Consider the following 27,909-nt stretch of genomic DNA (forward strand, 5'->3'; position numbering starts at 1 on the left):
ACCAGCTTCTATCATATGGAGGGGGTTCTCCCTGAGTCGCTGCTCGGTACCACTGTTGAGATGGGGTATCACCTAAGACCTCCCCCATAAGTTTCATGGCTCTGGCAGCCACCAGTTTGGTCTGTCGTAGGCTGATTGGGACAGTAATCCCAACATGTGGATAGTCTGTTGCTGCCTTGGCTGCATCATCTGCCGCCTCATTTCCCCGGATGCCAGCATGGCTGGGGATCCAGTTCAATGTCGATCTGTTACCCTGAACTTCTAAGGCTGTCATTATGCTCAGGATCGATGTGATGAGGTGAACATTGTCCTGTGGTTGAGGATGGGAGAGGGCATTGATTGCAGAGGTGGAATCAACATGTATGACAGGTCGGAGTCGATGTCGTAGGGCATGTGACAATGCCTGCTGAATCGCCACCAGCTCAGCTTGAAGGATCGTGCAGTGGTCAGGGAGTCGCCAGCCTTGTGTGTGACCATTGTGGTACAGTCCAGCTGCTGCTCTCTTCCTGTCAGGGTCGACAGAACCATCTGTGAAATACACTGCACATGTGCCTCCCTCTGCCAGTGCCATGCTTGTCTCAGCATGATTGCTGAGGGTGTCTTGACTGCAGAGACGCTTAGAGATGGGTAGCTGCATGATGCAAACATCGGCTGGATCTGGGCGCCAGGGAGGTGGTGGATGGTACCCAGCAACAGGAAGGTCACAACTCTTCTCAAGGAGTAGTTGTATAGGCAGCAGCTTCCGCCCAGCAGCACAAAACGAACGAATCCAGGAGTAGTCCGTGAAGAGTGTGGGATCTTGTGTCATGGTTGTCAATATCCGTCTCCTTAGTGGGGTACCTTGCTGCCGGTGCAGAATCGTGGCCACTTTGCAGGCGTTTATGTATCTTACTCTGTCAGCCAAGGAAGGAAGCCGGGCCTCAGATCTGAGACATACTGTGTTGGTCCAGATGGGGGCCCCAAGCATAGTTCTTATCGCCTGGTTTTGTACGACCTCCACCCTTTGCCTGCTCTGCGGGAAGAGATGAGCTAACGCCGGTGCACCGTAGTCAATGAGCGAGCGTATAGCTTGTATATAGTACAAGCGAAGTACATCTTTGCTTGCCCCTGCACGGTGCCTCGTCATGGCTCTCATGGCGTTGAGTCTGAGTAGAGCACGTGACCTGACATACTCGGCCTGTTTCTGAAAGGTCAGCTTTTTATCAATGTAGATTCCCAAGTACAGGTAGGAGCCTGTCCACTCAAGTTCTATATCCTGAATACGTAATCTATTCACAGGATCTGGTCCCTTGAACATCATTGCAAGAGATTTCTCGGCCGAGATCTTGAGGCCTAGTTCCTTGCAAGACTGCGTAATTAGGTCCAAAGCTCTCTGAGCCTGTCGTTCTAAATTGCCTTTCCCATTCACTACGAGTGCAAGATCATCAGCATAGCTGAGGAGCTGTGTACCACTATGAAAGGGAAGGCTCACAAGTTCCTGCATAAGGATGTTAAACAGGGTAGGACTGAGCACACCTCCTTGTGGCGTACCGTTTTCCAGGGTTTTAAAGGAAGAGTAGTGTCCCTGAAAGCTGACACAGGCCTGCCTGCCCCTAAGGTAGGACTCTATCCAGGCCAGGAGGCGTCCTTTGATTCCCTTCCGAGCTAGTATTGCCAGAATTGCTGTGGGGCTGGCTAGCTCAAATGCCTTCTCAAGGTCGAGGTAGACGACGATACTAGGTTTTTTGTTACTATCAGCAATCTGGCTTAGTAGAGTGGTTATGCACTCTGCTGTACCCACTCCTTTGGTGAAGCCAAATATGTGATGATGAGAGGGTCCAAGTTTCCATAGGAGGCGGTTTAACACCATCCTCTCAGCAGTCTTGGCTAAGCAGCTGGTCAGCGATATGGGTCTCATACTGCCTGGGTCCTTGGGCTTTGGAATTGGTACGATGGTAGCTTTCTTCCAAGCTGCTGGGAGTGTCCTGGCCCTCCACGACTTGTTAATGACGTCTAGTATGGCCTCCCATCCACTCTGCCCAGCCCGTGCAATCATGGAGTACGTAACACCATCGATGCCCGGGGCAGTGTCACCTGTGTTCTTAATGGCACGTCGGAGTTCCAAGTCCGTGAGGTCTTCATCAGTCACATCTTCCGACTCACATGCAGCTTGTATCGTTAGCTGGCGCTGTGGCAGAAGATCCGTCTGTATATTCCGGATGTCCTGTGGGAGCTGAGTGGAGGCTCCCCTGGAAGTGAAAAGCTCCACTAGTTTCTCAGCTTCCTGGGATGGGTTCGGGTGTGCTGGTGGCCTCGGCTTGCTCTTGCCAGTTGCTATGTTGAGCTTGCCCCATATCTCAGATAAGGTGGTGTGATGCCCGAATGTTGAGCACCACTCCAGCCATTTCTCAGTTTTTACTCTGAGAGAGACTCTGCGGGCATGCTGCACAATGGCTCTCAGAGTATTCCTGTTCTCTGCCGTAGGGTTACGCCTGTATAGCTTCCTAAAAGAGTTGATGCGGTGGTTCTGCTCCCGCACCTCGTCGTTGTAGAACCACCAGTCTCTTTTGTGAGTGCGTCCTGCGGACTTCTTTGGAATTGCGCACTCTGCTGCCTGGATGAGAACAGTGATTAGCTCCTGTTCAGCCGTATCACAGTCTTCAGATAGAGAGTATGTGGACCACCAGTCATGAAGATAATCCTGGAACACCTTCCAGTTGGCCCTCTTTACGTCCCATCTAGGAGGCAGCACAACTGTGGGAGGCCTGTTGATGTTGAAGGTGGTGATCACTGCAAAGTGGTCACTGACAAGGTGAGGATGAGTTTCCCATGTGGCTCCTGCTGCGAGTTGTCTTGACCCGAAGGTAAGGTCGAGGCAGCCACCCAACAGGTGTGTGGGGTCTCCATTGTTTAGCAACTTTACCTCTGGAATATCGTGTAGGAGCATTGCTATGTGTCTGCCAGCAGCATTGGTTGCTGAGTGAGAGTGCAGCATTGGGTGATGTGCGTTGAAATCTCCACCCACAATAATACACTCAGTGCGTGCTAGTGCGAGGAGCTCTGCAATGTCGAGGGTGTGTCTTGGGTTCTTGTAGATGTTATAGATGGTAATGGGCGCCCCAGGTATGTGCACAAGGATGGCCTGTACCTCGACATCCTCCCCACAGTCCACAGGGTTGGCTATAACCTCGTGAGGTATTGTATTGGATACAAATACAGCTGTGCCTCTGCAGTGAATGCCCGGGTCCATGTGCCGAAAATACCCAGCAAAACCGGGTAGTCTTGGGCACATAGTCGGGACAGTCAGAGTTTCTTGTAGCAAGACGATGTCAACCCGATCCCGAATTACTGCCTCCAGCAAGAGGTGCTGTTTGCCCCTCAGGCCCTGAATGTTCCATTGTAGGACCTTGAGGGTGTGATTTGGTACCGAGGTTATTCCATCGCTGTTGTTTCCTGAGCTGGAGACTGAGTCCTGCCCGCTCTGAGAACCTGCAAATTCATGGCATCCACTGTCTCCTCTTCGGTCAGAAAGCACACTCTCAGGAGCGTACTGACCATCTGCCGGAATGCGCTCTGTTGTTCCGTGGAGTTGATTGTGTTGCAAATAAGATCCGTGAACACCTTGATGAGTGCTACGAGATCCTCCCTGGTGAGGGCCTGCTTTGGAGTTGGGTTCGAAACAGTGGATATTATCTGGGCTGTTGTGGTCTGTAGGGACTGCTGAGGGTTGGATTTCTTTATTGTATGCACCGTGGTCTGTTGCTGTATACCAGGTTGGGTAGCCGGGATCTGCTGGTGAGGTGCCAGTTGAGTCTGCAAAGCGCCTGTGCCGGGTAAGGAGTGCCTGCGTTGTCGTGCTATGGCCGGTGGGGGCTCGTTTAGTGCCGCCTGCTGATCGCATTGACCAGATGCACCCTGTTGACGCCTCCTGTTCCTCTTGTTTCTGTTTCTTCGTTGAGGTAGGGGTGCAGGAGGTTCTTGACCTTGACGCCTGGTTGAGGCTTCGAGGGTTGGGAATTCCTGGGCATTGACTTGGGTTAGCTGCTGAGAGATCTGCGGTATGGCAGGGTTCTCTGCACCCATCGTCTGCTGAGAGTGATGATCCGTCGTAGCCTGTTGCCGAGTTTTTGGCGTCTTCCAGACTTCTTGAATTCTGGCGAGCCTCTCGGGGCATCGAGGATTCCAGGCATGGTGTTTCTGCCTGCAGTTCGGGCATTGTGGAGTGGGTGGCGATGCATTTTTCAGCTTGGTGATGCATTCCTCGGTAGGGTGGTGCTGGCTGCAGACACCGCAGATTACTCTGTTCGGACAGAGTGCACCCAGGTGTCCATAACGCTGACACTTGAAACAGCGAACTGGTTCTGCTGTGAAGGTCCTGACATCGTACCTGCCCCAAGAACCGAGGTCCAGCTGGGATGGCAGTGGTCCTACATGCTGAATGAGGACCTGTCGGGTTGGTGCATTGCCTGCCGTCTTTGCCTTGAGACGTTGAGCTGACACCACACTGGGGTGAGCTGCTACTGCCTCGATGGGCATCATCAGCGGGTATCGCATCACTACACCCTTGGTGATCTTCTGCCGAGAGTCCAGTTCCTCCAGGGTGAATGAGCGATCTGTCTCCATGACTCTCTTCAAGGTGGTATACATTTCCTTGTTGAGAGGAGTCAATATTGGTTCTCCCCTCAAGTTGAACCATATCTTGAACTTCAGGTTGTGTCGTGATTCCAGGTATGAAACAACCCCATAGTGGGTTCTGTGGTCCCCGTAAGACTTCACCTTGAATTTGCCAGGTCGGTTGAGCTGGTTTGCCTGCTCCTTGGACGGACGGTGCTTCTTCTTCTTGTCCACAGTGTTCCATCCCTCTTGGTTTTCGGGGGGTGGGGTGTTTATTTCCGCACCTGTTTCTATTGTCGCTGGCTCCATGGTTGGGACTGTCAGTTCTGCTACAATGTGAGCAGGATCTTCCTCTTCCTCTTCCTCTCGCAACTTCTTCGCTAGAATTTCGCCCCACATTTCCAAATCTGAGTCCTCTTTGAAAAATTAATTCATAGACGGATCTATTCCTACCTCGTTTCACACAACATATTAAACCCTTGTCAGTTTGGATTCAGGAATAAAGCACAAATGATGCTATCATACACATGCTAGAACTAATATGTACCGCACTTGAAAAGAAAGAAGTCCCGCTAGGCATTTTCATTGATTTACGTAAAGCTTTCGATACAGTCGACCATGAACTGCTGTACTCCAAATTAATGCACTATGGTATCAGAGGCCACTCCCTCAACTACCTAAAATCATACCTTAGTAACAGAACTCAATATGTGTATGCAAATGATGCAAACTCTTCCACCCAATCAATCACAGTAGGAGTCCCATAAGGAAGCGTCCTTGGACCACTCCTCTTTCTTATCTACATCAATGATCTACCGAATGCATCACAGTCACTCAAACCCATATTATTTGCAGATGACACTACATATGTCTTTTCCCACCCAAACACAGTCACACTAGCAAACACAGTCAATGCTGAATTACAGAAAATATCTGCCTGGATGATGACTAACAAACTTACCCTGAACATTGATAAAACCTATTTCATTCAGTTTGGAAACAAAGCTGCAAATGATCTAATTAACATAACGCTAAATGGATCATCAGTCACAAGACTCACAGAGGGAAAATTCCTAGGTATCCACCTTGACAGTAGCCTTAAGTTTCGGACACACATACAACAAATCACCAAGAAAATCTCCAAGACCGTGGGCATACTATCAAAGATAAGGTACTACGTTCCACAATCAGCTCTCCTGGCACTGTACCATTCACTCATATACCCTTACCTTACATATGGAATTTGTGCATGGGGATCAACATCATCAAATCACCTAAAACCTCTAATAACCCAGCAAAAGGCAGCAGTAAGAATGATAACAAATTCCCACTCCCGCCAGCATACTCCACCAATTTTCAAAAGTCTGACTCTGCTAACCATTAAGAACATCCATACTTATTCATGTACCTACTACATACACAGAACAATACAGGCAAACCTAAACCCTCCATTCAAACTTCTCCTCACCAACCTAAACAGGACACATGACCACAACACAAGACACAGATCTCTTTTTGATATACCTCGTGTCCATATCACACTATGTAAAAACTCTATGCACATAAAGGGCCCCAAAATATGGAATTCATTACCAGAATATATTAAAGTAACCCAGTCTGAAAATCAATTTAAGACTCTTCTCAAAAGCCACTTAATCACCCTAGACTAAATGCTAAATACTCAGTACACACTTACTCACCTATGTACTCCCACATCATAACTGAAACAATCACACTGAACCTTTTATCTATTTTTGACAGGAATATAATTGAATCATTGTTTTCACACAAAGCATTTTCGAATATAAAAATATCTTTGTCTTATACAAATTTTGATTCATTTATAATTAATATTCTACTGTACAACTATGAAATAATTACTATCCTACTGTACAAATATGATATACTCCTTAGTGTTAAGTAGTCAGTAAGCCAATAGTGTTAAGTTGGTCCATAATGCCTAGGCATAATAGAGGCTCTCTTTGCATTGCAACCCACTATTGTAAATACAAAATCTCAATGTACTGTTTGCAAAGACAAAATAAATAAATAACAAAATAGGTAATCATTAGGTACCCTACTTAGGATACCTAATTAATACCCTACCTCCTTCGTGTTTTGTGGGTTGCCCTTGGTATTGTTGTTGGTTGGGCCAGCTGAGCCGTGTGTAGCCATCATCTCCACAATGATAAACAAGAAGATCCCTGCCAGGACACACAAACCCACCTGAGTGAAGGCTTCATGGGTACCTGCTCCACCTGTGCAACATATTTCCAGGTAATAAAAATTCCTTATTAGAATAATAAATTAACTGGATATTTTAGCCCTTAAACGGTCCAAACCCCGAATATCTTGAAAAAAAAAATAGTTTTTTTATAGAAAAAAAGAGCACTTTTTTAAGTATTTTAGAATAAAAACAAAATTAGGGTCAGTACTTACCGAGATATGAGGCCGAGAAGTTGGCACTGGATGCTCATGTGACAGCAACATCGAGTCCTGCCGTTTGCAGAAGTGTTGCCCATATACCTTTTTTTCTATTTTTCATATTAATCCATGTAATTTTTATGTTCTGATAATTACAATTTGTAGTAGTTGTCATTTTATAACCAATCTTTGTTCTGACACTAGTATTAGGTACTGAAATTGTACTCAAATTGTCACAAACACATTGACAGGTGGACATTTACACTTGCCTTAGCCATTTACTATTGTCTTGGAATATATACAAAGTATTTATATGTCCCAGCAATGTTTTGGATATGTGGAAGTATATAATAACAATGAGGAGGAGGAGGAGGAGGAGAAAGACGAAGAGGAGAAGCAGGAGGAAGAGGAAGAGGAGGAAGAGGAAGAAGAAGAGGAAGAAGAAGAGGAAGAAGAGGAAATATAAACACAAATGCAGTATAATGTGATCCTTTATTGACTACGTTTCGCCTACACAGTGGGTTTTTTCAAGTCACAAACAGTTCTGTTTGTGACTTGAAAAAGCCCACTGTGTGGGCGAAACGTAGTCAATAAAGGATCACATTATACTGCATTTGTGTTTATATTGCCATTGTGTCGGTATTTTATACCATTTATTCCCATCCAGGAAGAAGAGGAGGAGGAGGAGGAGGAGGAGGAGGAGGAGGAGGAGGAGGAGGAGGAGGAGGAGGAGGAGAAGGAGAAGGAGAAGGAGAAGGAGAAGGAGGAGAAGAAGAAGGAGAAGGAGGAGAAGGAGAAGGAGAAGGAGGAGAAGGAGAAGAAGAAGAAGAAGAAGAAGAAAAAAAAAAGGAGGATAATATGTAATAATAATAATAGGTAATAAGTTCCCTTGAAGCATGAAAAACAAAGTCCACCCCTGACAGTGACATGATGAGATAACAACTGATAAGAGCTGACGTTTGATGAACATACATGAGTGTGGGGGAGGGTGCAGCTGATAAGAAAAGATTAGAGATGATATTTGATGAGCATCACCCTTGCTTTGTTTTCGCTGGTACACAAACATGTCTGTCTATTTGTCTGTCACGTTCCCTGTCTATCTGTCTATCCATGTAGCTCTCTGTCCAGAGAAAGCCACAAGACTGCGTCATCACGTTTACTCACATCTTCAAGCAGAGTATAGCACTTTGTCTGGATTTTTTGGGTTATCCTAGGTAATTTACACTATGTATACTTGTATTTGTGTACCTGTGAGACAGATAGACAGACAGATAGAAAGAGAGAGACAGATAGAAAGAGATACAGAGACAGAGATGCAGACAGAGACAGAGGTAGACAGAGATAGAGATAGACAGAGATACATAGAGATAGACAGACCCTAAATTTGGGGTTAACATCACTTTCCTCTTAAAAGAGGAGTGTTAATATGACATTACATCAATGAATCCTTGGTGTTTGCCGCACTATGTGCCGCACTGTTTGCTGGCGCTCCCACAAGGTATTAAGTGGTCCCAGATTTTTTTAGTAACGTGCACACTGAGTGTTAGGACCCATTCTATGCTGACAAGGCATCTCAGGCCAATCGTGCCAAATTTGAAGGCAGGAAAAATAAAACGTATATATACTTTGTGACGCTACACATAAGAACGTATACATACTGTATACGTTTGGACCGTTTAAGGGTTAATTTTTCTTAAAAATTATGTTTTTATATAATGTACATTATTAAGGCAGATGTACACGAGTGGTAAAGGTTGAATGTTGAGCGTGAGTATGACCTGAGACACTGTGCCTACTGCTGTGCTGTATTCTTATGTTAGAGGCTATGTACCTTCGAGGGCCATGCTCCAGGCTTCAGGCAGTAGATGTAGGAACACATCACCCAGCAGACCACCAACAGCAAAACTCAGCAACAGCTGCAACAAGTTCCGTCCACCTGCAAAACGAGAAACAACAAATAAGATTCCGTGTAATGTAATAAATATACAAAGCTAATATGCCTGTATTTTAAATACTGTACCAAAAACACTTGGTCATCTCGCTAGTATACCTGAAGGGTGTTCCGGGGTCAACGCCCCTGTGGCCTAGCCCATGACCAGGCCTTGAGGTGGCTCAGGGCCTGATTAACCAGGTTGTTACTGCTGACCACATGTAATCTAATGTATGAACCACAGCCTGACTGGTCAGGTACTGACTAGGTGCCTGTCCAGCTCGTGGTAGATATGGAATTGACATGCCTTTGTTTACATTCTCATGCATGTTTGCTTACACTGCTGTGATTGGCCAGGATCATTATATAACTCAACAGTGAGTTTTAACTGGCTCTGTGTAATTTTTTTTATAATTTTCCTAAATTCATCATGTGTAAATATAAATATAATAATTGCATATTAAAATGTGATGCTGATTTGACCCTTCAAGAAATTTTGTGTGAAGGAGGGTGCACAGCGGCCGCAGAGTGATACAGGGGAAAGAGGACGCCATAATGAATTAATTTGTGAGCACAGCTTGTGGTGAAATCGTCTAGTAATCCACAACTCCAGCGTCATCTAGGCCATAACTGGGTGTTTCAGCCCGAATTTGTAATGGAAACCCGTGTTAATGTCCCCTGCTGAAGAACTGGGACGTGAAATTTGCAGGAACTCCAGAATTACGTGTGGATGGTGGAAAATAAGGAGACTATGCCATCACTCACACAGGGAAGTATGCCACTGTCCTTTCATTTGGATTTCTTGCTGGCCACTGCAGGTTTCTACATGTTAGGTAGGTGTTGTGGTGTGATCCAACTACAGTAATTAAATGGTAAATGGTAATATGAACTTCTTTTCTAATAACACTATTGCATTAAATGTATTGTACAATAATTACATTCTGTGTACCCAGCAAGCCAAATAATATACAGATCACACTATTTTATAATTTATCATTATTGGTATTAAAGTTTAATACTATTATTTTTTTTATTATCACACTGGCCAATTCCCACCAAGGCAGGGTGGCCCAAAAAAGAAAAACTTTCACCATCATTCACTCCATCACTGCTACTAGGTTCTCCCCCTCCCTGCTCCATGAGCTTTATCAAACCTCGTCTTAAAACTATGTATGGTTCCTGTCTCCACTACGTCACTTTCTAGGCTATTCCACTTCCTGACAACTCTATGACTGAAGAAATACTTCCTAACATCTTTTTGACTCATCGGAGCCTTCAACTTCCAATTGTGACCCCTTGTTTCTTTGTCCCATCTCTGGAACATATTGTCTTTGTCCACCTTGTCTATTCCTCGCAGTATTTTATTTGTCGTTATCATGTCTTCCCTAACCCTCCTGTCCGCCAGTGTCGTCAGTCCGATTTCCCTTAACCTTTCTTCGTAAGACATTTCCCTTGCTCTGGGACTAGTTTTGTTCAAAACCTTTGCACTTTCTCTAATTTCTTGACGTGCTTGACCAGGTGTGGGTTCCAAACTGGTGCTGCATACTCCAGTATGAGCCTGACGTACATGGTGTACAGAGTCTTGAACGATTCCTTACTGAGGTATCGGAGCGCTATTCTTAGGTTTGTCAGGCACCCATATGCTGCAGCAGTTATCTGGTTGAAGTGAGCCTTACGAAATGTGCTCGGTATTATACACACCGCAAGATCCTTTTCCTAGAGCGAGGTTTGCAGTCTTTGGCCACCTAGCCTATACTCTGTCTGCGGTCTTCTTTGCCCTTCCCCGATCTTCATGACTTTGCATTTGGCAGGGTTAAATTCAAGGAGCCAGTTGCTGGACCAGGCTTGTAGCCTGTCCAGGTCTCTTTGTAGTCCTGCCTGATCCTCGACCGATTTAATTCTCCTCATTAACTTCACATCATCTGCAAACAAGGACACTTCTGAATCTATCCCTTCCTTTATATCATTCACATATACCAAAAACAGCACAGGTCCTAGGACTGACCCCTGTGTGTGTGTGTGTACTCACCTAATTGTGGTTGCAGGGGTCGAGACTCAGCTCCTGGGCCCGCCTCTTCACTGATCACTACTAGGTCCTCTCTCTGCTCCTTGAGCTTTGTCATACCTCTTCTTAAAGCTATGTATGGTTCCTGCCTCCACTACATCACTTGCTAGGCTATTCCACTTCCTGACGACTCTATGACTGAAGAAATACTTCCTAACATCCCTGTGACTCGTCTGAGTCTTCAGCATCCAATTGTGACCCCTTGTTTCTGTGTCCCCTCTCTGGAACAACCTGTCTCTGTCCACCTTATCTATTCCACGCAGTATTTTGTATGTCGTTATCATGTCTCCCCTGACCCTCCTGTCCTCCAGTGTCGTCAGTCCGATTTCCCTCAACCTTTCTTCGTAGGACATACCCCTGAGCTCCGGAACTAGCCTTGTTGCAAACCTTTGCACTTTCTCTAATTTCTTGACGTGTTTGACCAGGTGTGGGTTCCAAACTGGTGCTGCATACTCCAGTATGGGCCTGATGTACACAGTGTACAGTGTCTTGAACGATTCCTTACTAAGGTATCGGAACGCTATTCTCAGGTTTGCCAGGCGCCCATATGCTGCAGCAGTTATCTGGTTGATGTGTGCCTCCGGAGACATGCTCGGTGTTATGGTCACCCCAAGATCTTTCTCCTTGAGCGAGGTTTGCAGTCTTTGGCCACCTAGTCTATACTCTGTCTGCGGTCTTCTTTGCCCTTCTCCGATCTTCATGACTTTGCATTTGGCAGGGTTGAATTCAAGAAGCCAGTTGCTGGACCACGTGTCCAGCCTGTCCAGGTCTCTTTGAAGTCCTGCCTGGTCCTCATCTGATTTAATTCTCCTCATTAACTTCACATCATCTGCGAACAGGGACACCTCTGAGTCTATCCCTTCCATCATGTCATTCACATATACCAGAAATAGCACTGGTCCTAGGACCGACCCCTGTGGGACCCCGCTCGTCACAGGTGCCCACTGTGATACCTCATCCCGTACCATGACTCGTTGTTGCCTCCCTGTCAGGTATTCTCTGATCCATTGCAGTGCCCTTCCTGTTATACGCGCCTGATCCTCTAGTTTCTGCACTAATCTCTTGTGAGGAACTGTGTCGAAGGCCTTCTTGCAGTCCAAGAAAATGCAATCAACCCACCCCTCTCTCTCGTGTCTTACTTCTGTAACTTTGTCATAAAACTCCAGAAGGTTTGTGACACAGGATTTGCCTTCCATGAATCCGTGCTGGTTGTCGTTTATAATCTTGTTCCGTTCCAGGTGCTCCACCACTCTCCTCCTGATAATCTTCTCCATGACTTTGCATACTATACACGTCAGTGACACTGGTCTGTAATTTAGTGCCTCTTTTCTGTCTCCTTTTTTTAAAAATGGGAACTACATTTGCGGTCTTCCATACCTCAGGTAGTTGCCCAGTTTCAAGGGATGTGTTGAAGATTGTGGTTAATGGCACACACAGTATATCTGCTCCCTCCCTGAGGACCCACTGGGAGATGTTGTCCGGTCCCATTGCCTTTGAGGTATCAAGGTCACTTAGCAGCTTCTCCACCTCCTCCTCAGTTGTGTGCATGTCACCTAGCACTTGTTGGTGTATTCCCTGTTGGTGTCACCCTCTGTCCTGTCTTCCATCTATGACTTCTTGACACAATAGAGAACAGAGCAAGATGATTCATCTCTCATCTGGACCTGACCTGGACAGAACTGTCATTTCAACACTGGAGGGATGAGGGTGGCCCTATTGTTATGCACAAGGCCAATGTTGTCAAGGTACCACATTTGGCTCCATTTCAAAAACAGTGAGAAGATAGCTGCTACACAACAAACAACAACTACATTTTAGTTGTACCCTTCTCAAGAACATTACCTTATCTGAAATAATTCATTCCTAGAATGACTCGAGTCTGAAACATGTTATTACAGCATAAAGACAACGATGAAATAGTTTACCAACTGAAATCGCTGGCCAACAGATGGCTCCAACTAAATCCTATTCCCTATTTGTATGTCTCGTAATAAAATAAGGGCTTTCAAATGAGCTAAGGAAGGTAACAGCTCTTAGCTTGCGAATAAAGGATGGAACTCTTAACATAATTCTGTAAAAAAACATTGTGTAAATAAGAAGAGAGAAGAGAGAAGAGAGAAGAGAGAAGAGAGAGAGAGAGAGAGAGAGAGAGAGAGAGAGAGAGAGAGAGAGAGAGAGAGAGAGAGAGAGACAAAACAGCTGGTTACTGACTCAGTTTCTCACTTTGCCAATGTTGCTGCTGCTGCAGCTAGTGAAGTCTCCTCGTTCCTGAACACCACCTTGATCACACATAATACCAAAGCTTAACACACTGCTTTCTACTCTTCCTCTTTTGTTTCTTGCTCTTCCTATGCCTTGTACTTGTGAGGGGTTGCTGTATAGACTGTGAGGAGTCAAAACTATGTCATAACTAATGATGTAGCAGTGTGGAGTGGCTTGCACAGGAGTGAAGAGTGGCTTGCAAAGGAGTGGTTTGTACGGGAGTAAGGAGTGCTTTGCTAAGTACACGATAGTCGAACTGTTGAATTAATTATGTAGAGTTAAGCAATGATAATGATTATTTCAAATTAATGTTTAAACAAGCGCAATAATTTTAAAGTCCGTACTATGAACAGCATTTAGGGCAAATTTAGATTACAGCCAATATTACATAGTTTTCTAATGAGTCTAGTACAAGGTATGGGAGAGGAATGCATACTCGAGGGTTTAGTCCCTCATCTTCACGCTAATATAACAACATACAGGAGTGAAAGATATGGAAGCAAGTGCAAAATACACCTAGTGATAAGCAGGGGTGCCACGGGCCACAACAAGCGAACAAGCAGGGGTGCCACGGGCCACAACAAGCGAACAAGCAGGGGTGCCACGGGCCACAACAAGCGAACAAGCAGGGGTGCCACGGGCCACAACAAGCGAACAAGCAGGGGTGCCACGGGCCACAACAAGCGAACAAGCAGGGGTGCCACGGGCCACAACAAGCGAACAAGCAGGGGTGCCACGGGCCACAACAAGCGAACAAGCAGGGGTGCCACGGGCCACAACAAGCGAACAAGCAGGGGTGTCACGGGACACAACAAGCGAACAAGCAGGGGTGCCACGGGACACAACAAGCGAACAAGCAGGGGTGCCACGGGCCACAACAAGCGAACAAGCAGGGGTGCCACGGGCCACAACAAGCGAACAAGCAGGGGTGCCACGGGCCACAACAAGCGAACAAGCAGGGGTGCCACGGGCCACAACAAGCGAACAAGCAGGGGTGCCACGGGCCACAACAAGCGAACAAGCAGGGGTGCCACGGGCCACAACAAGCGAACAAGCAGGGGTGCCACGGGCCACAACAAGCGAACAAGCAGGGGTGCCACGGGCCACAACAAGCGAACAAGCAGGGGTGCCACGGGCCACAACAAGCGAACAAGCAGGGGTGCCACGGGACACAACAAGCGAACAAGCAGGGGTGCCACGGGACACAACAAGCGAACAAGCAGGGGTGCCACGGGACACAACAAGCGAACAAGCAGAGGTGCCACGGGCCACAACAAGGGTGCCACGGGACACAACAAGCGAACAAGCAGGGGTGCCACGGGACACAACAAGCGAACAAGCAGAGGTGCCACGGGCCACAACAAGCGAACAAGCAGAGGTGCCACGGGCCACAACAAGCGAACAAGCAGGGGTGCCACGGGCCACAACAAGCGAACAAGCAGGGGTGCCACGGGCCACAACAAGCGAACAAGCAGAGGTGCCACGGGCCACAAGCGAACAAGCAGGGGTGCCACGGGCCACAACAAGCGAACAAGCAGAGGTGCCACGGGCCACAACAAGCGAACAAGCAGGGGTGCCACGGGCCACAACAAGCGAACAAGCAGAGGTGCCACGGGCCACAACAAGCGAACAAGCAGGGGTGCCACGGGCCACAACAAGCGAACAAGCAGAGGTGCCACGGGCCACAACAAGCGAACAAGCAGGGGTGCCACGGGCCACAACAAGCGAACAAGCAGGGGTGCCACGGGACACAACAAGCGAACAAGCAGAGGTGCCACGGGCCACAAGCGAACAAGCAGGGGTGCCACGGGCCACAACAAGCGAACAAGCAGAGGTGCCACGGGCCACAACAAGCGAACAAGCAGGGGTGCCACGGGCCACAACAAGCGAACAAGCAGAGGTGCCACGGGCCACAACAAGCGAACAAGCAGAGGTGCCACGAACAAGCAGGGGTGCCACGGGCCACAACAAGCGAACAAGCAGGGGTGCCACGGGCCACAACAAGCGAACAAGCAGGGGTGCCACGGGCCACAACAAGCGAACAAGCAGGGGTGCCACGGGCCACAACAAGCGAACAAGCAGGGGTGCCACGGGCCACAACAACCGAACACTTTCAACGCCAGTGGTCCTACACTATTTAACCTCTTACCAGCAGATATCAGAATATTGCCAAAAAAAGTGTACATATATCTGAAAAGAAATTGGATCACTACCTCTGTCAAGTGCCAGATAAACCAGGCTGTGATAGTAGGTATACTGCCCTGCGATCTGTCAACAGTAACAGTCATAGGTATATCATAGGCATATACAAGGTTCAGGTGTTGGGATGTATGGGCCAGGTGTTTGGGTGTACCGAGTGGGTGTCTGGATGTAAGAGGCAGTTGTTTTGATATAGAGTACTGGAGCTCAGATGTAAGGGATGAGTGTTTGCTGATTTGCAGGCGTTTCTACCCTTTCCCTAGCTATATAACTCACCCACAACCAGAGAACATGTAAAGTAAAAGGACACAAGTGCAACTAATGTGACATTTATTGTGGCAACGTTTCGCTCTCCAGGAGCTTTATCAAGCCTGATAAAGCTCCTGGAGAGCGAAACGTTGCCACAATAAATGTCACATTAGTTGCACTTGTGTCCTTTTACTTTACATATTGTCGGTAATTCTACCAATTTTATTACAACCAGAGAACACAGGGAGACAGAGGACTCATCCTTGTTATAGGCCACGCCGCGGGGGGTGGGCTACAGTACATCCACCCCTCACCAGGAGGTATCGTTATATTAATGGTATACAATACCGACAAGTAGAAGAGTAAAACACGTGCAACAGTTGGGTATTATCAAAACGATTTTGAGTCACCTCTGAAGAAGCCTGCTGAGCAGACGAAACGTTTCGAAAAAAAGATGCCCTACTACTGTACACGCATTTAACTGCGCAACATGTTGTCACGGTAGTGACTAGCAATACGTGAGAGACCTCCCATAGTCTACAGATCAAGTTGAAAGAACACCAGTGTGCCTGCAGGACTCACAACATGAATAACACCTGCGTGATATATATAGGAACACGACCATATACCTGATGTCTTGGAAGGATGCCCATCTGGTCATAAATGGATAAAAGACGATGCAGATGTCTAGCTGCTGAACTAATCTCTACAATCCAAAAGAATCAAGAAACTTTCAATTTAGTCAAGTCTTTAGAATAATTCATCCTATATACGGTAGAACCTCTGTTCGAACATACCGGACCTCGCACAAACCCGAGTCCGAACATTTTTTTTCAGAAAAAAATTACCCGGTCTTTGAACGTTTTTCTGTAGTCCGAAAGCGCTTATATGTTTAAAATTCAGTTGTAAAAAAAATTTACAGAAAAGTTCTGTTTCAAAAGTGTGTTTTGAAGTGACCTCTGATACTGACCTAACCCTCAGACTTTTGGAAGAGTCAGCTCAACATCCTCCAGTGTGTGAGGTTGATAATTAAAGCCTGGGAAATACTACTCCGGACATCGAACTTTTCGCAGTTCGAACAGCCCCTAGGAACCAATTAAGTTCAAACACCGAGGTAAACCCTGTATTTTTCACATTTGCCACAGATACTTTTCATAATATTCTGACAGGTGTTGTAGGACCAGCGAACCTTATCATATATTAACTTATAAACTTGAGGTGTCATACCATCTGGTAAGATGAACTTTCATAACTTTTTTTTAAAACACCTGTTCCATACATCTAAACACTCATCTCTTACACCTAAACATCCGTCCCTTACATCTAAAAGCCTGTCCCTTACATCTAAAAGCCTGTCCCTTACATCTAAAAGCCTGTCCCTTACATCTAAAAGCCTGTCCCTTACATCTAAAAGTCTGTCCCCTACATCTAAATGTCCGTCCCTTACATCTAAAAGCCTGACCCTTACATCTAAAAGCCTGTCCCTTACCTCTAAAATCCTGTCCCTTACATCTAAAAGCCTGACCCTTACATCTAAAAGCCTGACCCTTACATCTAAAAGCCTGTCCCTTACATCTAAAAGCCTGACCCTTACATCTAAAAGCCTGTCCCTTACATCTAAAAGCCTGTCCCTTACATCTAAAAGCTTTCCCTTACATCTAAAAGCCTGTCCCCTACATCTAAACGCCTGTCCCATACATCTAAACGCCTGTCCCTTACATTTAAACGCCTGTCCCTTACATCTAAACGCCTGTCTCTTACATATAAACGCCTGCCCTTTATATCTAAACACCCGTTCTTTACCCACACACGCTTCCCTTACATCCATACACCCGTTCTTTACACACACACGCTTCCCTTACATCCATACACACGTTCTTTACACACACACGCTTCCCTTACATCCATACACACGTTCTTTACACACACACGCTTCCCTTACATCCATACACACGTTCTTTACACACACACGCTTCCCTTACATCCATACACACGTTCTTTACACACACACGCTTCCCTTACATCCATACACACGTTCTTTACCCACACACGCTTCCCTTACATCCATACACCCGTTCTTTACACACACACGCTTCCCTTACATCCATACACACGTTCTTTACCCACACACGCTTCCCTTACATCCATACACACGTTCTTTACACACACACGCTTCCCTTACATCCATACACACGTTCTTTACCCACACACGCTTCCCTTACATCCATACACCCTGTTCTTTACACACACACGCTTCCCTTACATCCATACACACGTTCTTTACACACACACGCTTCCCTTACATCCATACACACGTTCTTTACACACACACGCTTCCCTTACATCCATACACACGTTCTTTACCCACACACGCTTCCCTTACATCCATACACACGTTCTTTACACACACACGCTTCCCTTACATCCATACACACGTTCTTTACACACACACGCTTCCCTTACATCCATACACACGTTCTTTACACACACACGCTTCCCTTACATCCATACACACGTTCTTTACCCACACACGCTTCCCTTACATCCATACACACGTTCTTTACACACACACGCTTCCCTTACATCCATACACACGTTCTTTACACACACACGCTTCCCTTACATCCATACACACGTTCTTTACACACACACGCTTCCCTTACATCCATACACACGTTCTTTACACACACACGCTTCCCTTACATCCATACACACGTTCTTTACCCACACACGCTTCCCTTACATCCATACACACGTTCTTTACACACACACGCTTCCCTTACATCCATACACACGTTCTTTACACACACACACACACACACACACACACACACACACACACGCTTCGTTAACATCCCTACACATGTTCTTTACATCCAAACTTCCTTTACATCTAAATATACGTTCCTTGCATCCAAACACTTATTCTTACATTCAATTAAACGCCCGTCCCTTACATTCAAATACCCGTTCCTCACATTCTAAGTCAGTGATTCACAGACTATCCCCAGTGCACTGTGTACAATTTGCATGTTGCCTGTGTACCACTTGTGTACTGTCTGTATATACAAGTTAGACTAACGTAATGTAACTTAATGTAACGTAGCCTAAACAACGTAAACTCTGTAAACTAATGTAACCTAACGTAAGTGAAGCAGTGAGAAAGTTCAAAACGTATAGAACCGAGAGGAGAACAAGTTGTTCTAATATACATCACCTATTGTACTGCCATAGTGAATATGATAATGGTATATAATACCGACAAGTGCAAGTTAGGTATCTTTATAAAGCTTCTTCAGTCGAGTACAGAGGACGCAGCAGAAGTAGTAGAGATGTAAAGACGATGTAATCAGTCCATCAACCTTGAAAGGTGATTGAATGATTACATCGTCTTTACATCTCTAGTGCCTCTGATGCCTCCTCTGTACTCAACTGCAGAAGCCTTTTGTTAGGTGAAATGTTCGGGAATAAATTTACCTAAATGTGGGTCTTACTTTATCTACTGTAATGCCAAATTAATTTTATGCTTATGGAGCTATGTCTACCCTACACTGTGGTGTTTTGCACCATCTGCCGTGTTTCCCTCTCTTGGACCGTAACACTGAGGCAGAACACACAGCATCTGTACCTACCTCAAAGGTACACTTATTGTCCAAGCAAAACTCATTGAATTGTAACCAAACAGCCCGATACACCACCACCACGTCAAGTTTTGTTTCTTCTGTAAAAATGCATACTTGAGAAAACTCTTTGAGATTAACACTTCAGGTTGACCCAGACTTTCTGTATCTTCTGCTATTCCATTGTAAAATGCACGTACATAAGTTGCAAGGGACTTGGGCATGGTGAACTGCAAAACATTGTAAATCTGAAGGATGGACGCACGAGATACCTGTGATTGGTTTCAAGGTATCTACTATTTAAGGCTAGGCTTCCTTGTTAATAGCTAGGTCCAAAGGGCAGTTATTAGTAACGACCGTCAGGCGTACATAGCCATCGCAGTCCATTTGATCTGGCAGAAAACTGTGAAGAGACAACAAACAAAAACAGAGGAGACGGGGACTGGACTAAAATAGGTGGTGCAGGCGCCACATACTTGTTGCTACTTCGTGGAACAAGGAAACCTCTATGTGTTATGAACAGAGATATGAAGTCTGTAACAGCGTAGCTTTCAGCAGACTGTCTGAATTTGAGAGAAGACAATGGAGGAAACGACAGAGTTAATAAGCACTATAATCTTTACGAAAGAAGCTAAGGTATCAGGATGAAAACGTGTAAAGCGTCTGTCTATTACTGCATTTGCTTTCGACCACTGTTTGCCGGCCAAAGGTGGAGGTCAGACCTAGTGTAATCAGGGCGCTCGGAATGAGGGCCTCAGGCCGGGGTTGGCCCTGAGACGAGCCGAATTGTACTTTTGAAAAAAAAAAAACTTGCCCCATTGCTAACAGGCCTGAAAACTCCATCTATACATCGCTGATAGTAGCTAACCTCTACACCACATTTGTACAGGAAAACTGGAGCATCCAGTTAAAGAGGCAACTGTACCATGATTGCATGACGATAATCATTTATTCCCAGCTATGGAGATGAAACACCAGAAAGCAGTGAGCCGCTCACCGTAGGAAAAACACCACTACCAGAACGCCATTCCTGGGGAGTATCTATAAAAACAAGTGAGCCACCTAGCTGTGGGGGTGGGAAGTGCGGGAATAAGTTTATTTATGCACAGGTATACATAAGTACAATTACCATACGTAGTATAAATTACCTAGGATAACCCCCCAAAAAAGTCAGTGACTTATTTCCATTGTGGTCCTTGTGATAGCTTATTATTTAAACCTTAAGAGTTGAAACAGCTAAGTCGCTCAACTGTGTGAAAATCAGTTGCTAGTAGTCTCAGACACCGCTGAGAGAACGTTGTGACTGAGGACCAGCATTGGAATTATTATTACATTCATGACGATGCGCTAAACTAGCAGGGGTCAAACAGCACCTGGGGAATGGAGATTAATCATATTGGATTAAAGAAAACAAGGATGGTTGCTCCAATTGTTTGGATCATGATCCCTTCACCGGCCTCAAGGTATCATTTTCTCACTTGAAAAGACTAACAAGGAGAACGCAGATGTACAAGGCAGACAAGCTCAAGTGAAGCACTTCCTACAGGTTAAGCAATTTCTGCAACAAAATTAGATTAATCGGTATTTTTTGGCTACCTATTCTACACACTAACCCGTCACACAGGATGGGTTATACCGGTATACATGAGGTAATAAAATGTACCAGCAAGAGCTGGGAGACTTCAGCAGGATGATGATATTATCAATTGCATTATGGGTTCAGATGATTGAGAAGCAACGAGTTACTTCTACACGAGGACTACCATCTCTCAGGATGTTACTTCTACACGAGGACTACCATCTCTCAGGATGTTACTTCTACACGAGGACTACCATCTCTCAGGATGTTACTTCTACACGAGGACTACCATCTCTCAGGATGTTACTTCTACACGAGGACTACCATCTCTCAGGATGTTACTTCTACACGAGGACTACCATCTCTCAGGATGTTACTTCTACACGAGGACTACCATCTCTCAGGATGTTACTTCTACACGAGGACTACCATCTCTCAGGATGTTACTTCTACACGAGGACTACCATCTCTCAGGATGTTACTTCTACACGAGGACTACCATCTCTCAGGATGTTACTTCTACACGAGGACTACCATCTCTCAGGATGTTACTTCTACACGAGGACTACCATCTCTCAGGACGTCCCACACCGCGATAAAAAGGTTAATAATAATTCATATAGTGAAATTTGTTAATATAACTCTGGAGCCCAACAAGAGTGAAACATACGCATATTAAAATATGGGTCATACAACACTGGTATGGTGATGTGTAAGTATAGAGGCCAGTGGAGTTGGGAATTAGCATAAATGCACAATTAATGCCAAAGTTGGTGTAATTGGTTAGTTTCTGATACAAAGGCAGCTGTATGACCTCTATGGGTTTAACGTTTCCCATCAAATAAAGTAACATGAACGCAGACTGAGTCTGCGTTCATGTTAAGAGTTTGTGTATAAGGACGAGAACGAGCGGGTCAGGTTGCTGTCTAGGCTCAAAGTGAATTGTGAATGTTCTCTAACATATAAGATAGTCTATTAAGTTATGATAATAATAATAATCCGAGGAAGGGATCCCCTGTGGAAGATTGGCAAGTTCTGAATAGCGGACTGAAATATTGAATCCGCGCATTCATTGCCCTGAATATCACCAGTGTGTCCAGCCAGACTCACAGGAACCAACACACACAAAAAAAAGTGATTTCTAGGAGTGCGACGCAATAGTTGTTGTCTACGAAATACACTGGGATGTGATGAGTCAAATTCTCGATGGCCTTTAATACACTCTAAAGTCTGAAACAACAACGAAGAAGTGAACACAGCTGCTATGTGGCGATTACTGTATACATAACTCGGCTGTGAAAGTGCTGGCCGACTCTTAGACTATTTAATATCCGGAAAAACAGCCTCAGACCGTACTCCATCTGGTGAGTTGGCAAGTGTGTGTGCACTGCAGCAGCACGAGACTCACTGCGAGTGCTCCAGGAAGTGCGAGTTCGTTGTAGACATAGTGAGTCTTCGGGTATGGAAGGCAGGAGGAAGAAACCTAAATTGTTGAAACTTTTTAAAGAGGGAGAAAAAAGTGTGACGAGGTGAGTTTTTTTTTTTTTTTTTTTTGCCCGAGCTTGAACGCGGCGCTAAAAAGACCGCAATAAATGGAGTTAACGATTAACAGATCGAAAGACACAAATGTAGTATAAAGCGATCCTTTACTGACATTTCGCCCACACAGTAGGCTGTGTGGGGGAAATGTCGTTAATAAGGGATTGCATCATACTGCAGTTGTATATCTTATTTCTATCTGTATTTTATGTCATTTCTCTGCGATTAAAGAAATGTAAAGATCACGGAAGTGAACAAAAGAATAAATAATAACAATGGAACAATCTATAAATAACCCGCACGAAGGAGACAAGCTTATGACGACGATTTGGTGCAACTTGGACCATTAACTAGCGACAGAGAAACACCCAAGGAAGGCAGCCAGAATATATAATGCTTCAAGTGGGACCGAAACGTCATCGTAAGTTTGTCTCTCATGTGCGAGTTATTTGGCTAAGTGAACACAATAACAAAGACAATGACCTCATATCAATCCTACAAAGAATGAGAATAAACCATACAGATATAAAATAAACTGTGGGGTGATAGGATGTTGTGTGAGGTTTATCGTGTTTGATTTGGCAACGGAAAATTTGAAACCGCTTAAAAGAGCCCATTGGGCAGTAGAACCCACAGTATACTGTAGAGTGTTTGTGAGCCGACAATGTGCCTGCAACAGCGTTAACATACAAGGATAACTAAATACTAGTGGAAAAATAATGTGAGGGACCTGGGAGTGGTAATGTCTGAGGAACTCACTTTCAAGGATCACAACAGTGCCACGATCATAACTGCAAAGAAAATGATAGGATGGATAATGAGAACGTTCAAAATAAGATATGCCAAGCCAATGATCATCCTTTTCAAATCACTTGCTATCTCTAGGCTGGAATACTGATGTACATTAACATCTCCGTTCAAAGCAGGTGAAATTGCAAATCTAGAGAGTGTACAGAGAACCTTTGCTGCACATATAAGTTCCATCAAACACTTGAACTACTGGGAACGTTTGGAAGCACTCGATTTGTGCTCACTGGAACGCAGGTGAGAGATATCGCAATCTACACTTGGAAAACCCTAGAAGGAATGGTCCCGAATCAGCACACAGAAATCACTCCCTACGAAAGTAAAAGACTGGGCAATCGGTACAAAATACCCCCAATGAAAAGTAGGGGCGTCACTGCTACACTAAGAGAAAACGCCCAAAACTGTTCAACAGCCTCCATCCAGCCATAAGGGAATTACCATTAGACCCCTGGCTGTCTTCAAGAGGAAGCTGGACAGATGCTTAAAGTCGGGTGCCGGATCAGCCGGGCTGTGGTTCGTACGTTGGACTACGTGCGGCAAGCAGTAACTGCCTGGCTGATCAGGCCCTGATCCACCCGGAGGCCTGGTCGTGGTTGCCAGGTAGACATGGCAACCACCTCTCACCCTATCTGGTATACAACCTAGGGATGGATCTAAACCACCTGTTTAGACAAGAACACTAATTCACCTGTCGTTCAGCAAGAACTCCAACTGCCGCTCCTGGATCCTGAGTCAGCCTCCAGTAGTACTTCGGCCATCAGAGCGCGCCAGATAGTCGCGCGATGTTTCACGAAGGGTCATCTGGCGCGACCTAAGATAATCCACTTTCCATCAAGTGAAGTGAGCCAACCGTCACACACTAATAACGTAAACTATGTTACAACAGATTCAATAATAATAATTCATTTTCTTCTGTCTCGTAGTTGCATTTCACATAACGGGAAACAGCCCCACTAATGAGGGCGAAAAACTCTTTAGTTTTAATTTTCAATCCGAGGAAGGAAACGGGTCCAGTTCCTCGGATCAAGAGAATCCCCTTAAAGGGAACAATTATATAAGGAAGTCACTTGGAAGGGGAGGTGGCAGCTGCTGAGGAAGTTTTTTCGAGTGACAACACAGACAGCAAAATAGGAGGTAAGGAGGTAAGGGGCCATTATGTTGGAGATGGGCTAAGACTTGATCCAAGACACGCTATTTCTCTCAAGTAGTAAACACTGTGTATCCAACACACACATGACACCAAGAAGAACATACGGGAGGGTCTTCAGCACAAGACAACGAAGCGCAGATTACATCTTTGAAGAAATGCCTTGATGCCAGTGAAGGGCTCTTGACTCAGGGAATTGGACTTACCCTCCCATTCCTGGTTTATACGTTATTTGGGTTTAAAGCGTCTGCCTACACGAGGCTGCACAGAACCTGTTAACCACTAGTCAATTTTAACTCAAATAGAGAAAAGTCAGCTCTCTGTATATTTACACACGAGACACACACCTCTAAGTTTATATATATCCTTACCCTCCCCTTTCCTTGGATCAAACATAATTACTTTCCATTCCCTAGAAATATACGATTCCTAGTTAGTGCTTCCCCATAATAATATTGTAGTATTGGGTAGATGATGTAGCTTTATGATGGCATAATTAGTAATACATGAAATGACTAATATCTTCATGATGTAAGTAAAGGTGCCGTTGTTAAGACACACTGTGACTTCTGAAAGTTTGTGTTTTTGTTCTACCAGTCACTGCTCGAGATGCAGTGCTACAATGAAATACACGGGTGGCACAAAGTAAAGGACCACTGGCGTTAGTGTGGTTGCATATAGAACACACAGAAGGGGATATACGCCAATTACAGGAATAACCACACAACAGGGGATATACGCCAATTACAGGAATAACCACACAACAGGGGATATACGCCAATTACAGGAATAACCACACAACAGGGGATATACGCCAATTACAGGAATAACCACACAACAGGGGATATACGCCAATTACAGGAATAACCACACAACAGGGGATATACCCCATTTGCAGGAATAACCACACAACAGGGGATATACCCCATTTGCAGGAATAACCACACAGCAGGGGATATACCCCATTTGCAGGAATAACCACACAACAGGGGATATACCCCATTTGCAGGAATAACCACACAGCAGGGGATATACCCCATTTGCAGGAATAACCACACAGCAGGGGATATACCCCATTTGCAGGAATGAACAAAATCAAAGCTGTTGTGTGAACTGCAGTAAATATAGAGTTGGTGTGAATGAGAATTAGTGACCAGTTAAACAAACAATAAGTTACTAGCAGTCAAGTCAGTTTTGCAACTCTGCTGGGATATTTTGAGGGATAAATGAACACCTTCTCTTTTACAATGAACAGGTCTTTGAGTGAGCTGCCTTCACAGGTCCTCCGCACAATATTAACCAGCTGTAGCAGAGACGGAGAGCCGACAGACAGTCCTTCAGAGTGAATTAAAGTTGGTTCATTGTGAGGGCATCAGTTTGCTCGGCATTTGAATGCGAACAAAGCGCGCCTCGTCACAGTTTATGAATTATGATACTAGAGCATGTTGGGTGCAACAACGTCAGGGAAAATTCATTATCGTCTAACTCACCCAATGCATTACTTGGTCGGACATTTTTTTTTTCCAGGTCTCACAGAAAAAGAGATTCTAAAATACGTGATGGTCCGGCGAACAACTCTATTAAGTTATCTTACGTTAATTTATATAGGGTGCTATATAAAATATTTGTAAATATTTAAACATGTGTATTAGACCCGAATAAAAACGTAGTACACAGGAGGAGAGAGAAAGGTGGAATGGAGGCTCAGGAGGAACACCGGGTACGTCAGTCAGTCAGAGGGGCGGTAGGTCGTAAGAGAGCGAGCATAAAGAGGTCACCTCTTACATAACTTCCACCATTAGGTAACTATCGTAGGTATTTCTTCTTGAATGCATCTTTATCCGTATATTTTTACGTTACCGTCCAAAGCATGTATGTGTATCCATATGCTCTTGTGTTTTCCTCCACAACACAGGTATAAGTCGCATAATAAATTAACCATGTCGGCGGTCACACACTTTAAAAGTCAGGGAGATGTGCCAGGATTCATCAACAGAACTAAACATCTCATCCTCCTAATAAAACATCGGTATTTTACTGTTTCTTGACAGTTTATTTGTCAGAGAAGACACTGACTACAGCCCTCTGTCAGTGACACTACGAGCCATCGAAGGAGATCATCATTCCGCAATCACAACAATGTGTCAGTCCTCTCGGGGAACCAGTGATGTGTACAACACATCCTGGATACTGCAAAACATTTGGGAGAGTCACAACTCTCAATATAAGAAACTAGTTTACAATACCATTAAATGTGAAGTGAGACGTAAAATAAATGCTTCAGCAGTTGCTGGTGCTGCCATTAGTATTGGTGGTGAGTGGGGGTGGCATTGCCTGGGATTGAGAGGCCAGAAATGTTGAGCAAGTTAGTAAGCAGCCAGTCGGCCAGCCAACCAGCCAGCTAGCCAGTCAGCTAGGTGGTCAGTGCAAACATTGCTGCCACCACCACCTGCCTTCCTCGCTCTGTGACACGTAATTTCTACTGTCGTGCCCCGACCACTGTAAAACACCATCTCTCTGTCGTCTATGTCTGTAGTGTAACCCGTCATTCCACTCTTCCCAAACACAAACACCAATCAATCTACATACCTGTCACTACACATCTGTCACCACGCCGTCACATCCCTCCGGGCTGTCGTCCACGCGTGTAGTGTCACCCATTACCCACCCACTCATTCATACACACACACAATCCTACATACCTGTCCCTACACATATGGCACTACATCTTTACACTTGTTCCTCGTCTTTAATACACCCAAACGAGGTGATGGCATGGTGCTGGCAGCAAATACCTGTGTATAGTGAACATATGTAGCTAACACTTCTAAGCCAACACATGCAGCCAACACTTGAGTGAACAATGTGTAGTGACTGTCTTTACGGTGAATACTTCTGTGACGAACACGTGTAGCAAATACCTGTGACTGAACAAGTGTAGCGATGTGTGTAGCGAACTGAACACTTATAAGTGATCGTGTAGCAAACACCTGTATATTGAAATAAACACTTAAGAATGAATACCTAGTAGTGAACACCTGTGTATAGACGTGAATATTTGTGACTGAACTGATGTGACTGAACTTTTATGTGCGGGTTATTTGTGTATTTGTAGCAAACACCTGTAGAGCAACATACGTGCAGTGAACGAACGAGTCGGAACACCTATAAGCGCGGGAGTGTTTATACTCTAATCTGTCAAAGAGAAGGGCATGTGTGTGTCATTCTGTTTACTTTGAACACCTATAGAGCAACAGCAGGAAAAACAACAGCAGCAGGGACAGTGTAGGGATAAAAGCTGTGAAGAGAGAGAATATAATATTAAAGGTACAATCCAGGGAGCAACGCCAGTATAAGTGTTACTGGGGTGAGAGTAACAACATTGGCCACTGAAGTTGCTTTCGACGTCTCACCAAAAAGAAGCAACTGCTGCAGAAGATAGAGCAAGTAACACCAGAAGAAGGTACTAGGTAACTACCACTAGTATCAACGTAT

The 27,909-nt window shown here is 45.2% G+C and overlaps 1 protein-coding gene across 1 annotated transcript in view; it reads right to left on the reverse strand.

The window, feature by feature from the left end:
* Positions 1 to 13,304, reverse strand: part of Zip99C (Zinc transporter Zip99C) — a 51,712-nt gene extending 38,408 nt beyond the window's left edge. Inside the window, exons 1-3 of the mRNA XM_070083825.1 lie at positions 13,236 to 13,304; positions 8,849 to 9,008; positions 6,700 to 6,851 (exon numbers count right to left, since the gene is read on the reverse strand). Of these exons, the coding sequence (XP_069939926.1) occupies positions 6,700 to 6,851; positions 8,849 to 9,008; positions 13,236 to 13,304 (381 nt within the window). The remainder of the gene's footprint in view (positions 1 to 6,699; positions 6,852 to 8,848; positions 9,009 to 13,235) is intronic.
* Between the last annotated feature and the right edge of the window lie 14,605 nt (positions 13,305 to 27,909).

The sequence above is a fragment of the Cherax quadricarinatus genome, chromosome 10 (genome assembly GCF_038502225.1).
Source record: "Cherax quadricarinatus isolate ZL_2023a chromosome 10, ASM3850222v1, whole genome shotgun sequence".
Taxonomy (NCBI): Eukaryota; Metazoa; Arthropoda; class Malacostraca; order Decapoda; family Parastacidae; genus Cherax; species Cherax quadricarinatus.